Source organism: Aulonocara sp. 'chitande type north' Nkhata Bay, linkage group LG4 (genome assembly GCF_057382095.1).
Source record: "Aulonocara sp. 'chitande type north' Nkhata Bay isolate Kocher_YH1m ecotype deep benthic linkage group LG4, A_spYH_male_GT1.1, whole genome shotgun sequence".
Lineage (NCBI taxonomy): Eukaryota > Metazoa > Chordata > Actinopteri > Cichliformes > Cichlidae > Aulonocara > Aulonocara sp. 'chitande type north' Nkhata Bay.
The window spans coordinates 32968597-32983363 of record NC_141347.1 but is presented as its reverse complement, the minus strand read 5'-3'; the positions used below and the strand labels follow the sequence as shown (position 1 = coordinate 32983363).

Below are 14767 nucleotides of genomic sequence, written 5' to 3'. Positions count from 1 at the left end.
TATGTCATTAATCAGCACTTGTTCAAAAGATATGATTGGGGGGCCGTGGAGGTGGAGGATAGGCGAAGGGACATAGATCGGTGGTGGAGAACACGATGAGGTGGGAATTGAGGAGCGACGAATGGGGGGGAAGGAAAAAAGCAAAAGCAAAGCACGAGAGAACATGATAACTGAGATCAGGAGACAGGAAGGAAGAAATGTTGGAAGGGGGGGGGGGGGGGGGGTAAAGGAATGAGGCAAAAGAGAAATAAAGACAGCCGTGATGAGGGGTGGGAAAAAAATGTAGGGCTGCTACAAACATAGAAAGGCTTAAAAACAGATTGGTGCGCATGTTGCAACAGACATATACGATGACTGGGTCAATTCTTCCTTTTTGTTTCTAGAGAGAAGAGGGGGTGGGGGGTTGATAAAGCTGATACAATTACCACACCATGTGTGAAAGGCTCGAAACCACACAGGAAATGATACAAAGAGAGTGTGAGAGAGAGAGAGCAAGGGAAAAGGAGAGATTGGGGAAAACAAGCTGACAGTGATTTAGAGCGAAACCCAAAGAGGGGAGGAGTTTGAGGATGAGAAAGGTTAATGTATTGATCTGGAGAGGGGAAAAAAACAAAGCGAGGAGCTAGAGGAGTAGGTTGTGTGCAGTTGGCAGATCAGGGTGCGCTGATAAGACGTGGCTGTGATCAAATGTGTGCAGGGACTGTCGGGGGCCAAGCCACTCGCCTCCATTTGTCTCTCTTTAGGGCAGTCGCTGTAACTTCCTGAGCGCTGATCCTGCCAAAGATCCATCGCTAATCCACAAAGCATAAAAAGCGAGTCAGCAGGCGGGTAGGTGTGTGGGTAGAAGGCCTCTGTAGTACGCCGTGAAGAGGGACTGAGACTTCCTGTCAGTCAGCGACTGATGCAAGCCCACTGGGAGTCGTACATTGCTCCACATCAAACACATCTCCGCTGCTTACAAGTCATTCACTGACAGCTTTCAGCGGTCGCGATCCTCCGAGGGACCGCGGACTTCCATCAGCAAACACCGAAAAATCACAGCTGGTAAGCGGTGGGGGCCAGCGCCTAAAACCATGGCATGACATTTCTTCTCAGAGCCATCCAAATCTCCGGAGGCAACACACAGGCAATCCAGGCTAATCTACACTGAGCCACAGATCCATGCTAATCTGCATAACAGCACAGTGCACTTCCAAATGGCTCACTAAGAACCTACACACAATAATCTCATCCACAGTGCAGCAGGGTGTACCTATTCACTCTGGCAAAGGATGTGATGATATAAATATATATATTCTTATAATCCAGCTCTGAGATAACAATCACAGAATTCTACCGAGACTCTTTTGGGGATCATAAAAGAAATGGGATGGACTTGTACCTTAGCCACTTCAGTCGAGAACGTGAATATTTCATGGTCTGTTGTTGTGAGTGCACAGTACCTCTAACCATCCTTAAATGTGAGCACTCTTCTTAACATTTTGCCTCATCATACCTTAAAGTCACTGTGACAAGTCAGTACTAAAAAAGAATCTTTTGCTCTTACCTCTTTCGGGACAAAACCTACAAAAAAGAGTTCCAGTTTTAGAAGAAGGCCTTTGGTGTAAAACTTCATTTGGTCCATAATGGAATACTTAAACCTTCAATCATGTCTATATTAAAAAGAGCAGTTCCTTAAAGCAATACCCCAAATCTTTTTATAGTATCACCATTCCCTTCGCTGTAGGCTTGAAAGGTGTCTGCTAAGTTCACATTTTCCTCCCTTCAGAGAGAGTCCAGCCACTGTGGTCCTTGTGAAAAGATTAAATTGAAAATCAAAGCTGACTTTAGTTTGTTTTCATGGCGGGTGAGAAAAAAAGCATCAAAACATACAGATCAGCCATGGCAAGTCTCTGGATATTTAGGCATATTTTGCTAAGATTGTGAGTTTTTGAAATCTACTGAGCATATGGACGCGCAGCATAAGGGTTATTTATTCTGCTGCAGATGTTTGGAAAGTTTTGCTACTTTGTCCACGGTGAAAGCTCATTTTCTTCGCAGTACATTTAAACTGATTCAAATCAGGCTGTTCCTGCTCTGCGTGAAGGAGTAAATTACAAACTGCAGGGTTTGATGAGTCTTTGATACTTCAAGGGCATTTCTTGAATAAGGTGTTGCTTTAATGCTGAGCACAGGCTACCTAATTTCTGGTCGCTATGTCAGATCGGGCCATTATAGAGTAATAAAATCTTCCTCTTTTCTGACTGAAGGACAAGACAGAGCATAGGTGGCTCCCTGATCAATCATTCTGTCATTCACAGTGTGTTTGACGTCATCAGGAAGGAGGCACTAGCTCGCGATTTCACAGCCCCCCTAAGCTACAAAAGCAACATCACTCCTCTTTTGCTCTGTAATGTTTACAGTTGCTGGCAGATCTCTCTTTGTGAAATTCGAGAACCTTTGAGGACTCAAAGACATACTAACATGCCAACATCCCTAACCCTAACACAGGGTTCCCAGATTCAACTTTGGTTTTCAATCAACTGTAGTGCAACAATAAACAATTTCATTTCCAAAGTCAGCTCCTAACCAACGCCTTCCAGATTTGGCTGTAATCATGCTGGTATTGTGTAGACTGAACTTGGCATAAAGCAGGAAGCAGTAGGCTTAACTGGCAATTTTTGTAAAACACAAAATTTAAAAAAAAAAGGGGAGAATCTTGAAAAATCAATAAATTGCAGAGAAAGAAAGTTCCTGACTGCTGACTGAGATCTCTGTGCTTATATCGGTCAAGCTTGCAGAATTGAGGGAACCAAGACCTTAAAAGCCTCCGTTTAGTATTAGAGCAGTTCACACTGATCAGAAAAGCAGAAAAGCTCTACATAAATATCAGCCTATTTACTGTTGCAAAAAAAAGAGGGAAAAAAGACTGCATACACAACATGACAACCACTTTGTTACCAAGTGACACCTTATATCTTCTGCATGATCAGGCTCATTTCATGTAGTCTGTTCCCAGAATAAGGCAGATTTCACTGAGGTTTTATAGAAATAATTATAAGTTTAAAACAAAAGAAAAATAGCATTAAAACACCAATGAACTGCCAAACTTGATTCATAAGCATAGATTGTATTTAAACGCCGCTGTGGTGTTATCCACTGGTTAGAGGAGTCACATTCGTGTTAAGGGTTTCCAGTATTGCTCCTGTGTTGCTTTGACAAATAAGGGGTGGATCTGAGTACACAACACACAGCACTGACTGCTCTGGATACTCTGGTTAATCCTTCTCTTATAATTTTAGTAAGTGGAACTTGTGGTTGAGCACATAAGGTTATCCAAAAAGTGTTTATTGAGGTCACTGATGAAGGGAACTGAGGGCCTTTTTTCTCTCTCTTTTTTCCAGAGCATGTAGGTTTAAGTCATTTCCACGTTGACTTCACTTTGCAAACACGCACGTTACATCCATCTTTTATTGAATCACTGTTTGTAAGAAGCACCAGGTGTGTGTGTTACCTGTATCAATCGGCCTGTTGCCCCTCCTCAGGAAGATGAACTCCTGGCAGCGTTCGTTCTGGCTGTAACCCCTCGTGTTGAAGCACAGCTCCTCCACCAACACCAGCGCCTTCTTACACAGGTCTTCATCCCAGTCCCCTGACATCCTCCAATCCGCATCGCACTCTCACCAGCAGTCAGCCAATGACAGCGCAGCCCTCGCCGCCCTCACCTATCGGACGGCGCTTGGGTAAGCACAGTTTTGGGCTGTCCACCTTTTACAAGGTGCGAGCTGAGAGCGATTAGGCAGAGGAAGTTGAGGGGACAGCTGTGATAAAGCAAGAACACGAGGGGCTCTGCAGGCTGGATCGCAGAGGCCAGACTGATGTGCCCATGAATGAGTGAGCAGCACCCGCCCCTCTCACTTTCCCTGAAAGAGATAAAATGAGAGAAAGTGGAGACCTGAGATGTGAGGACATAAAAGGAGACAAATCAAGTTTCTGGCAGACTGGTCACCTTAGCCATTAAGTGTGAACATGAATGCCAGAACCATCAGCAACTCCCTGATAGATGGTTGGCTCTATAATATTGCTTTAGCATACACTATGAAGACCGATTAGAGAAAAATGAAGAAAGGGTGAGAAAATTTGATCTTGTTGAGGGCAAAACTAAAATTTCTGATGTGTGATTAAGTATTTAGTTGCTGGTCGTGCTGATGAGGACTGTTGATGATTTTTTTTCATCTGGTAGACAAAACTTGCACACAAAAACGTAACATTTACATGTGTGGACTTTCTTGAACGCTCCTACAGGCAGGACACATTGCTCAAATTTCATCCTCCCACCTCCTCTAAGCACATGGCAGCAGAAGGCTCTTGGGCAAATAAAGGCACCACAAGGTTAAATGACATGTTAATGTATATGCAACTATATTAATGAATTAAACTCTTAAGTCAACCCTAAGTTTAACCTTGTGTTTCTATTACACCGGTTTCAAAAAAGTTGGGATGGCATGTAAAATGTAAATAAAAGCATTATGATGCAATTATTGTCAACGTCAAACCAAAAGGATGCTGCTGGAGGAACATTTAGCAACTAATTAGGTTAATTAGCAACAGATGAGAAACATGACTGGGCATAAAAAGAGCATCTAAGAGAGCTAGAGTGTCTCAAAAGTAAAGATGGACAGAAGCTCACCAGTTTGTAAAAAACCTGGATCTACAATTGTAGAACAACCTCAGAATGATATTTCTCAATGTAAGATTGTGAAGACTTTGACAATGCCATCACCTACAGTATACAATATCATCAAAAGATTCAGTGTGCAAAGGGATGCCCGTGACTTTCGGAGCCTCAAGTGGCACTGCATTCAAAACAGGTATGATCCTGTCGTGGAAATCCCTGTCTGCTAACACAAGTTACTGAGTGATTCACAACTGGAGGTTAAAGCTCCATCATGTACTGAAGATCACCCCCGTCTTCACTGGAAGCTTATTTGAGATGGACTGAGGAAACTGGAAAACTCTTCTGTGGTCAGACAAATCAAAATTTTCAATTCTTAGTGGAAAACACAGACATTGCGTCTTCCAGACAGAAGGGCAGAGGGACCATGTGGCTTGTTTTCGGTGCTCAATTCAAAAACCTGCATCTCTGATGTATGATGGTGCATTAATGCCTATGGAACTGGCAGCCTGCACATCTGAAAAGACACAGTGTTATCAATGTTAACAAGGGAGTTCTTCATCCCCACTGTCGTCAAGTGTGTGCTCTTTCACGTTTTAACATAAAACACCTTGAGATGACTATAGCAAAATTAAAACTAATCAATTTACAGTAAGTTTAAGCCTCAACGCACCTTGACGTGACTGTTGTTGTGATCTGGTGCAATATAAATAAAATAAAAACTGATTAAGATTAGACAGTGGATGGATGGCTGTGCATTTACACACCACTTGGTGAAATGAAGAAATTAAATTATGACCAACAATATACAGCTAAAACTGTGTATTTTATAGAGAACTAAATAGAGCGAGTTTTATTTCCTATCCCTTAAACAGGAGCCTTTGAATAATGCCGGATCCTTCACTCAATATGGTGCGCCCTTAATTTCACAGGGCCTTGCTGTCAATTATCTCCTGGGGAAACCGTGATTAGTTTGTTGTCGAAAACTGACCAGTGGGTCAGTCATTTTGGAAACGTATGTCATGTTTCAAACTAAAACACTTTTTACTGTAATTACAGAGTAATTCAGATAATTGTGAGCTCTCTTCCAGTGAGTCTCTAAAAGATAAATATACTGAAACCACAAACACTTTAAGAGAGTGCGCCTGGTTTCTGGCTTTTTTTTCTTTTCTTTCATAGATTAAAAATTGTGTACCAAAAGTCAAACTGAAAGAAAAATCTAAATTAAAGATATTACTTATGTGTTTTACCTTTATTGAACTCAGCTCTTCAGGTTGTGGGCCATGTTGCAAGGCCGTGTGGAGACACTACGTGTGAAATTTTCTTTGCAAACAGATTTGGCTGAGGAGCGTGGAGTTATGCCTGCAGTGCATGCATAACCTTTATCTTGTTATTTTCCTAATGTTTCCAAGATCAGAAATGGGAGCCTGTTGTGCTGAGCTCTTAGTCATCTAGCTCCAGCAGGAATTGGTGGAATGCATCGGGATCCTTGGCCTTGCCAGCACATCAGCGTGGACTGGATGTCACTGTCAGTCGTGGAGATCTTTTTCAACAGAACCTGGAAGAACATTAGGAATCAATCAATCAGTAAGGTGAATGAAGACAACAGGGGACTCAAAAATCCCACAAACATCAGATTGAGATATAATTAGATGCATTAAGTCTGACTCTCTTAAGTGTTTGCTCATGAGCCTTTCATTCAAAGGAAACAGGCCTTCTTTAGCATGCTGCCTTTAATTCCGATCTCATTCTGTCAAAATAAAAACAGGTCAGTGCCCAAACTCCAGTTTCTCACAGTGTCTGAGTCTCCAGGGACTCTGACCAAAGAACGTGTGCAAACTTGTGTCTGATATTACAGATTTGCTCCAAAAACCACCAGTATTGAACATGTCCTGGCCAAAAACCTTATCTTGTACAAGTGGTGTGGTCGGAAAATAAATCACTGGCAAAACAATGTTCGTGGTGAGAGGTCAGCTCACTTTTCCACTGAGCTGTTTTGTCCTTGCAAAGCAGCGGCCCTATTTCTCAAGCAAGGTACCTCGTCAGACAGGGGAAGGACTATTGATCATTTGATGTATGTTGTTCTGTGAAATGTCAGCGTCAGTCTTTGTGCACTGAGTGGCACCTCCCTAGCAAAGTGCTCCTTATGTGTCCATCTGTCTCCCAGCCTTCCATCAATCACTGCATTAGGCAAAGACATATTTCACTCCGAACAAGATCAGAAACAAGAAATGCTTCCAAACCCTTTCAAGTTTTCTGTCCCTCTGCTTGAAGACAGAAACACACTTCCCCTGTCTTGTTTGCTCTCAGTCACATAATGAAAGTCGGTCAGTCTATACACTAAAAAAAATTAATCTTAGGAAAAGAAGAGGAACAGGGTTAAATTAGTATCATGAACTATAACATTGTAACTGTATCTTGACTAAACCCCAATATCTTATTTTGTTAATTTTTTCCTCTTAAAGAAAACCGGTCATGGTTTTCTTCACTATTACTTGAGGCGCTCAGTTTCTGACACTTCTCTTCTTCTTCTTTTTTTAGGCGTCACCACAATGAATCATCTGCTTCCATCTCACCCTAATCCTGCCATTCTCCTTTGTCACATCAACCCTCTGCATTTCCTTCTTCATCACATCCACAAGCCTCTTCCTCTTTTTCGCCTGCCTGGCATCTCTCTATTCAGCATCCTTTGTCCACTATCTCTTCTGTGCACATGTCCAAACCATCTCAGCCTTCCCTCTCTAACTTTGTCTCCAAAGCGCTCGACATAATCTTTCCCTCTGACATAGTCATTTCTAATCCTGTCCTTTCTGGTCACTTCCAGTGAAATCTTAGCATGTTCAACTCTGCAACCTACATCTCTGCCTCCTGTCTTTTTGTCTCACTAACATCTTGTAAACCTTCCCTTTCACTCTTGCTGCTATACTTCTGTCACAAATCACCCCCCTGATACTCGTCTTCACCCACTGCACCCTTCCAGCGCTCTCTTCTTTGCCTCTTCTGTGTATAAACTAAATGAGAGTGGATATTTTCAATATGGCCATCGTAGGCACATGGCCTTTGCTATGGGGAGAGAAGCCCCCAAATCACCCACTTTTCAAATCTTCTGTTTGCGAGAGACAGCCACTCAGGAGTAAGATGGCTTATAAGAAAGTTGCCTTTATGGGGGAGGAGCTTGAGGAGTGAGTCATGCAAAGCTACTCTAGTACAGCCAAAATACAGTTGTGGAGTTAGAAATGAGCAAATAGGTGCCCTGTCGAAGTGATCAATTTATTTAAGCCCAGCTAATCTGTTCAAGTGCAGGCTTTTCAGGCCGCAAACACAATGCTGTTCAAGTTTCTCTGTTCAGTACAATCACAAAGCTGGAGGAGATGGAGATATTTTACCCCATCTGGAATCTTTCTTTCAACAGCAAAAAAGCATCATAGCTTTTTGAGAAGCTGTGTCGGGCAGTTTGTAGCAGGAAAAATGATGCACGTTAGTTACACTTTTATGCATTATAAAAGGAAATCATAGCACTCAAAGAATCCCAAGCAGAAATCTAAAGTAGAAATCAGTAAAGGAAAAGATGCTGCTGCCCCCTCAGAACCAGTCAACAGCTAAACTGGGGGAAAAAATGAACCAGCTGTGTCGTTGTTGTGACATATTTGCACTGTAGAGGTTCATGACTATCTCAGATTTGTGTTATCGGATTATCTAATCATTATATCAGTATGTGGTTAATTAGTAAATGTGTAGGAAAGTGTAATTTCTGGGGGTTTTTTTGCTACCTACATCCAAAATGTGAATTAGCATTAGAATTTATTTAGCGTACCCAAAGAATGAACACTGATGCTGTTGACTTTAGTACTCTGGATTGAGCCCTTAATAAATTAGACCTTTGAGCCTTTGCATGTAATTTGTATATTCCAGTTAAAGTTAGTTAGGCCCTCATCCTGACTAACCCTGCCTTTACTACCCATTCCCCTCTTAGTCCTGTCACTTTGATGTCTGCGATGAGGTCCCGACACCAGGTCTTTTGTGGCGGTGCGCTTTTTCATTTTCATTTTGTGTTCAGGTCCATTATTGATGTTGGTTGCTGGCTTTTTAAGGATCTCTTCTTGCTTGGGACGTTGCTCTGTCTGCCTTGTTTTGCCATCAGACGGAGAGGATTTGTCGCAGGGACTGGCTCAGAAAGTTTGGACTTTGACCGTGGCAGTTTTTATAGCTCTCCATGTCTCTGCTGCGAGTTGAACAAACATAGCTTAGTGTGTATTGGATGATCTCCCTGGAGCTCAAGGCTTTTCTCATCTGGGTAAACCCAGTATTACAGCAAAACGTGTAATAGCTACGCCGGTCCAGTGTGTCTATTTCACGCTTTGATTCTAAAAAGCGTGAAAAAGATTTGCATGCAGAAGTTGCAGGAAGTTGCAGTAACAGCAAAGGGAGATATTTCGCTATGTCCTCGTGCTGGTAATAAAACTTTTGTATACATGTCCACTTCATGTTTTGGAGAGGCAAAGCATGAAATACACACAGCGGACTTGTGTGTCTATTACAAGTTTTGGTGTGATATCGGGTTGTCTGGTTAAATGTTCCCCAGGCCTTGCTGATATCTCAATAACCATCAACATTAATATCGAGCCTCTCTCGAGGCATTGCCAGAATGGCTGCCGAGTGGCAAGATGTGCTTCTAGAAGGACTTTATACTAAGCTCAGTAGACATCTGGATACATTATACCAACACCTGCTTTTTTTCTATAGTCTGCAGTTTCCTGTTAATATTGTAGCCTTTCTGGGGGGCATTTGGGAATTTGCAGTGGCAAAGATTGTGGATGGATGTGGATATTTACAGTTCACTTGCCCAGGTTGAGTTATATTTACTTTCATGTTAGATTAGAGAGGCTGTGACACCTTGAGTGCAGTGGGTTGCTGGATTGATCTCAATCCCAGTGTCAGCATGGACTCGTGTGAGCAAAGGGATGGTGCTCTTATCATTAAAAGAGCTGGGAAGTAATGCCATGCCATGATCTCTGTCAACAGTGACTCACTGCTCTTCAAAAGTCAAAAAGTAATGAGAAGTTATCCCATTTGAATTTCACTAATTATCTTCATTAATTTGAAAAGATAATTAGATGCATGTTACTGCCAAAAACCGTGTTACTACCAGCATCGAATTTCACTTGTTTTAATTAAAAATAGACAATTGAAACTTTTAAAGTTAAGTGGATATCGCTTTTAAAAAATGACCAGATGAATATGAAAATTTGATTTTACTTGCAAATATGTTTTTTTCCATGCAAGAAAGCTGATTGTGCACGCACTGTTTTGTTAGATTTATGCTGATAATGCAAGCAAGATTGTTTTATCAGTGCAGGAAACTCAGTTAATGCAGATTCCATTTATCTTTCCATCTCACCGCAACCTATTACAGAAATTAATCCAAAATTGGCAAATCAAAAAGCAACACAAGCCCTCCTCCAACAACCCCACCCTTACTCTCGCCCATTAAGATAGCAAATCTGTCTGAGTGACTTAAAACCTGGGATATCTCAATCTGAGAAATGGCTGTCTGGCACAAAACTGTACGCCTCAAATGCCAGTGAAAGCATCAAGAGGGAGAGGCAAAAAAGAAATGGAGGAGACAGACAGAAAGAACGATTGTATAGCAAGAGACAGTGGAATAGGGAGACGGCGAGAGAGGGATAAGAGAGATGCTGACATTAAATTGGAGGCGAGACAGATAAAGAGGGAGGGGAAAAAATTGGAGCAGAGAAGGGCAGGGAAAAAAAACAGGAAGCTGGCGGCGAGGGTGACACAGCAACAATGGTAATCAAGGTTTTGGGCGATGCAATTTACTACAAGCAAAATATTTACAGAAGATGGTTATTCGCCGATGAATATGCCTTTAGAAACATGGTGATGGAGCATTCAACTGAGATAGCAGCATGCCCAGAAATGCGCCCTACTACTTTACTGTACAGAGCAACACTAAGCCTCCCACAGACGCTCCATTGACTGCTGTTCTGCCTGGGATCAATACACACAGGGAACGAATACGCCACAACACAGACCAGTCGACCAGTAAGGTCACTGTCCGACTGGGCAGAGGAGACAGGACGCAGCGCAAGGTCACAGCGTAATCACTCCACGGAGAAAAAAAAGCAATCAGTCTTGCCAAATCACGTTAACGGGAAGGAGATGGGAGCTGGATGAGATGAAGCAAGCCAATCAGATCATGAGCTAAATCTGTCCAGGAAAAAAGGGCCAGTCGCACCAGACACCGGTTAGTAGCTTTAATGGATGTAAACCCAAATTCAGGGCTGTATCAGTACGAAAGAGACTGCAAGTTCAAAGCTACACAGGTGTCCTTCACCAAGATGCCAAACCCCTGGCTGCCCCCTCCCGTTAATCACTTAGGATAAATTACTCATTTTTAAAGGCTCATTGCAGCCTTTACATCCTCATTGCGACTTACAGGTGATAAAGCAGATGAGGCATTTATATTTGCATCCCCTTTTAATGAAGGGATTTCTTACATTTGCACAGTAAGGACAGATTTGGGGGCTCCTCTCAGGTGCATAAAATATCCAAACTATAAAGAGAAACCACATCCAAAGTCTGAGTAAAAGCACCAAAAAAACAAACCAACCCAGCACTACTCCCATTTCATATGGCTGGGGCATAGTGTAATAAATATTTATCTAATATTGAATGCACTCTCTCTATATTTTTCTCTTTTTCTTTTTTTTTTTTTTGGGGGGGGGGGGGGGGGGGGGGATTGGATTTCTTATTTTTTAGCGCAGCACCTCCCTCACACAAGAATTACAGTGGTTTTTCCTCCCTCGCTCAGAAATTCCACCGACAGCTGCTACAAACAAAACAGAAATCCTTGAGTGTGGCGAATGTGAATTTGATAAAAACCCAGGGGGCAGGTTTTTCAGTAACAAGGATCATGTTGGAGAGCGGGAGTGAAAGCTGAAATCTGTATGTGGAATCTGCCTCTGAAGGAAGAATCACACACCTCAGCCGGGTTCGGGAATTACAGTGATAAGACATGTGAGTCGCTGCTGTCTGCTGAATAAGAAGCAGAAGACATTCAGATGCTTACCACAAACCTGTGATCTTTTGCAACCCAATATGGTCATTTAGCATAATAATATATTTGTCTGTGTGCTGAATGAAATACATCACATGTGGGTCTTCTACAATTTTCGTTTTTCCAGTTCAAAGGCACCTGGATCGATATCATCAGCAGTGGAAACAGCAGTTGTAGTATTACCTTGAGTTTTTGGTTGTTTTTTTTTTCTGGAATTTAATTTCTCAGTTCACCCCACAGTCTGAGGCGGTGTAAGATCATAAAACCCTCTTTTCCTCCTATTCAGCTCCTTTCTCTCTTAAGGTTGGTCTAAACAGAATTACTGTTTATTGCTAAAATGTCAAACTATTTTCATGGAGGTAAAACTGAACACCTTCATAATTACAAAACTGAGACCAGTCAGAACCTTTTTATGTCAGAACATAATGCTTCTGTAGACAAAGGAGACTAATCCATTGGTTATACCTAATAGGATGTTTCAGGCGGATCTCATTGAACGTGCTTTCAAGTCTTTCTATCTGCTGCCACGCGCCTTCTTTTGTTTTCATCTGTACCTGGAAGTCATCTCTAATTGAACCTCTCGTTTTTGCCTGAAAGGTTTTGTTTATGTTTTTGTTTTGAAAGTCTGCTAATTCGGTTAAGTGTTTAAGTGAATTTCACACTTCTGATGTTTTGGCAGTTTTCACATTAACTTTTTTTTCTCTCATTTCAAGTCAGCCGTACTCCGTAGACTGGCATCTTGGCCCCGTGACCCTATCCTCTCTATTCTGGACTTTGATGCTATCAGCTGCGCTCTACCCTGCTGGGCTGTATCATGTTTTATACCACCTCAAATCGATGTACTCTTGTATCCTCAGATCATTCCCTATTCGTCAGGAGTATGCCTGATGCACTGAGGTCATGACCTCTCTCCAGTGCCGGCATATCCTCCTTTCTGTTTTGCATCACTTCCTTTTGAGGCCACAGCGATGTCTGCCTGAGACAATGCTATCATCGCTCCTCTTTGCTCACTCGGCTGTGACGGATTGATGCACAAGGGTAAACAGATAGGGCTACTACAACACATCTTTTTGGTTACTCCATTGGAGCGGTTTCACGGGGACAGACTTGGCGCTGTATGAGGCCGAGATTGAGCATGGGGATATTAATGTCTATTGACTAGAGGTAATAGCTTTGCTCAGCCTCAGCCTCGAGGTTGTTCCAATTTAGCCAGTCCTATAATAGCTCCTGGACACCCTCTCAGCAAATAAATAACATGAGGTGGGTGAGTGTTAATATCAGCTAAAGACCATATATCTCAATAAACATTCAACCAAACACCCCTTCGCTTTCAAAAAGGCAGTGTCTCCTTTCATCCCCACTTATTTCTATCCTCCATTCACACATATCAGGGTTTCTGTTGAGGTTTTCACAGCTTTCTGCCACTCTGGGCCTGTTGGAGCTGCAAGTGTTTAAATTATCTATAACATGGGACAGGAAATAGAGAGCAAGTGGCCAGCCAGGAACCGTGGGATACTGGTACTGTTCTTCCTGTCTCTTGCACAGCCCGTGGAGCTGCAGAGCGGGACCTATTTACAGACAGGGAGTGTAATCACACACACACACACACACACACACACACACACACACACACACACACAGACAACGGGCCGCCTTCACTTCATTTTTCACCTAGCACCATGTAAGAGTGGTGAGTCAGTGTGTCTCAGCGGCTGTTTTTTTCTCTCCTTTTTTTGACCATTTGCATAAATATGGTTCTCTGTGGTGGGAAGGAAACTGTGTCTTTGATGGTGGTGAGGGGGAGTGGGGTAGGCTGGTTGGGGTGTGGGTGTGGGTGGAAGGGGGATTACGCACGTCAACCTGTCTTGTGTGTTTTCTGCGTGCTCGCGCGCGCACCCCTCTGTCTGTTCGCCTCATACCTCATGTCGTTCTCGTGGAAAAAAAAAGTTTAATCACTGTCGTCTGTGAGGATAGCTGCCATTAATACACTTGTGACACTGGTATCTGTCATATGGGCTAGACCAGCCTCCGTTACCTTATAGACTGCCTCCACACAGCATGCATCCCACTATAGGCTCGAATATGCAATGGCAGAATGCAATACAGAAGAGCCAGAGTGATGCACAAATAATCTACATTAAATATTCATGGAAAACAGACACATGCTGCGAGATTTAGGGCACATTCAGCAGAGCACGGTGCGGGATGCAGGATCAAAGGAGATATGACGCGAATAAAGCATACATCGCGGATATCACAGACCCGCATGCATGCTGCCTGAAAGGGGGCAACAAAAGGGAAGGTCTCCCTACCTTGGTGTTGCAGAAAGCAGTGTCCTCCTATCTGACCAATTTCCGAATTACGAGATTCTCCGCTGTTCTAGTCAGATGCGACGCCTGTAAAGGGGCATTCCGCCCTCTTTCGCTCTGTCCACCCCTCCTCTCTCTCGCTCTCTCTCTCTCACTCTCTTTTCCTCTCCAAGACGGCACCGAGCAGTAAGCCGCGCAACCGGGATGGCAGACTAAGAGAGAGAAATGAACAATATGATATATCTCCCCTCCCCTCTTTTCCCTCCCGTTTCCTGTGTTCTTCTCTTATATTTTCCCCCTCCTTGTGTTTTTTCCTCCTCTCTATTTCACTATCCCCTCCCTCTCACTCTCTCTCTCTTTCTCTCTGCTGCTTGCTCGCTCCCTCTCCTTTTTTTCCTCACTGTGCTCTGAATACTAATACTCTGTCTCTTCTCTCTCTCTGCCTGTACAGCCCAGCCAGTGCTAAAGACATACTGATGTATGTGGGGCGTGTAGAGGAAAAGAGAGAGAGAAGTGGCCTGTGGGTACCGGAGTGTGTGTGTGTATTGGTGGGAAGCAGGGATGGAGGGGGGTCTATAAATGGTGTGGAGGGTACTGGCCTCTCTGAGCCTGCAGGGTACATGGAAGCACCCAGGATCTTGTTTGGACTTATTAGAGCTATGATTAGATAATGATACTCCCGCAGATGCCCCTGGAGAGGTGATGTAGTGCTGGTGGTGAGTGGGT

At 43.1% G+C, this 14767-nt stretch overlaps 1 protein-coding gene across 1 annotated transcript in view; it reads right to left on the bottom strand.

The window, feature by feature from the left end:
• The window catches only part of syt3 (synaptotagmin III), a 39804-nt gene extending 25486 nt beyond the window's left edge, over positions 1 to 14318 (bottom strand). The window contains exons 1-3 of the mRNA XM_086290015.1: positions 14045 to 14318; positions 5905 to 6212; positions 3494 to 3902 (exon numbers count right to left, since the gene is read on the bottom strand). Of these exons, the coding sequence (XP_086146141.1) occupies positions 3494 to 3638 (145 nt within the window). The 5' untranslated portion in view covers positions 3639 to 3902; positions 5905 to 6212; positions 14045 to 14318. The remainder of the gene's footprint in view (positions 1 to 3493; positions 3903 to 5904; positions 6213 to 14044) is intronic.
• Between the last annotated feature and the right edge of the window lie 449 nt (positions 14319 to 14767).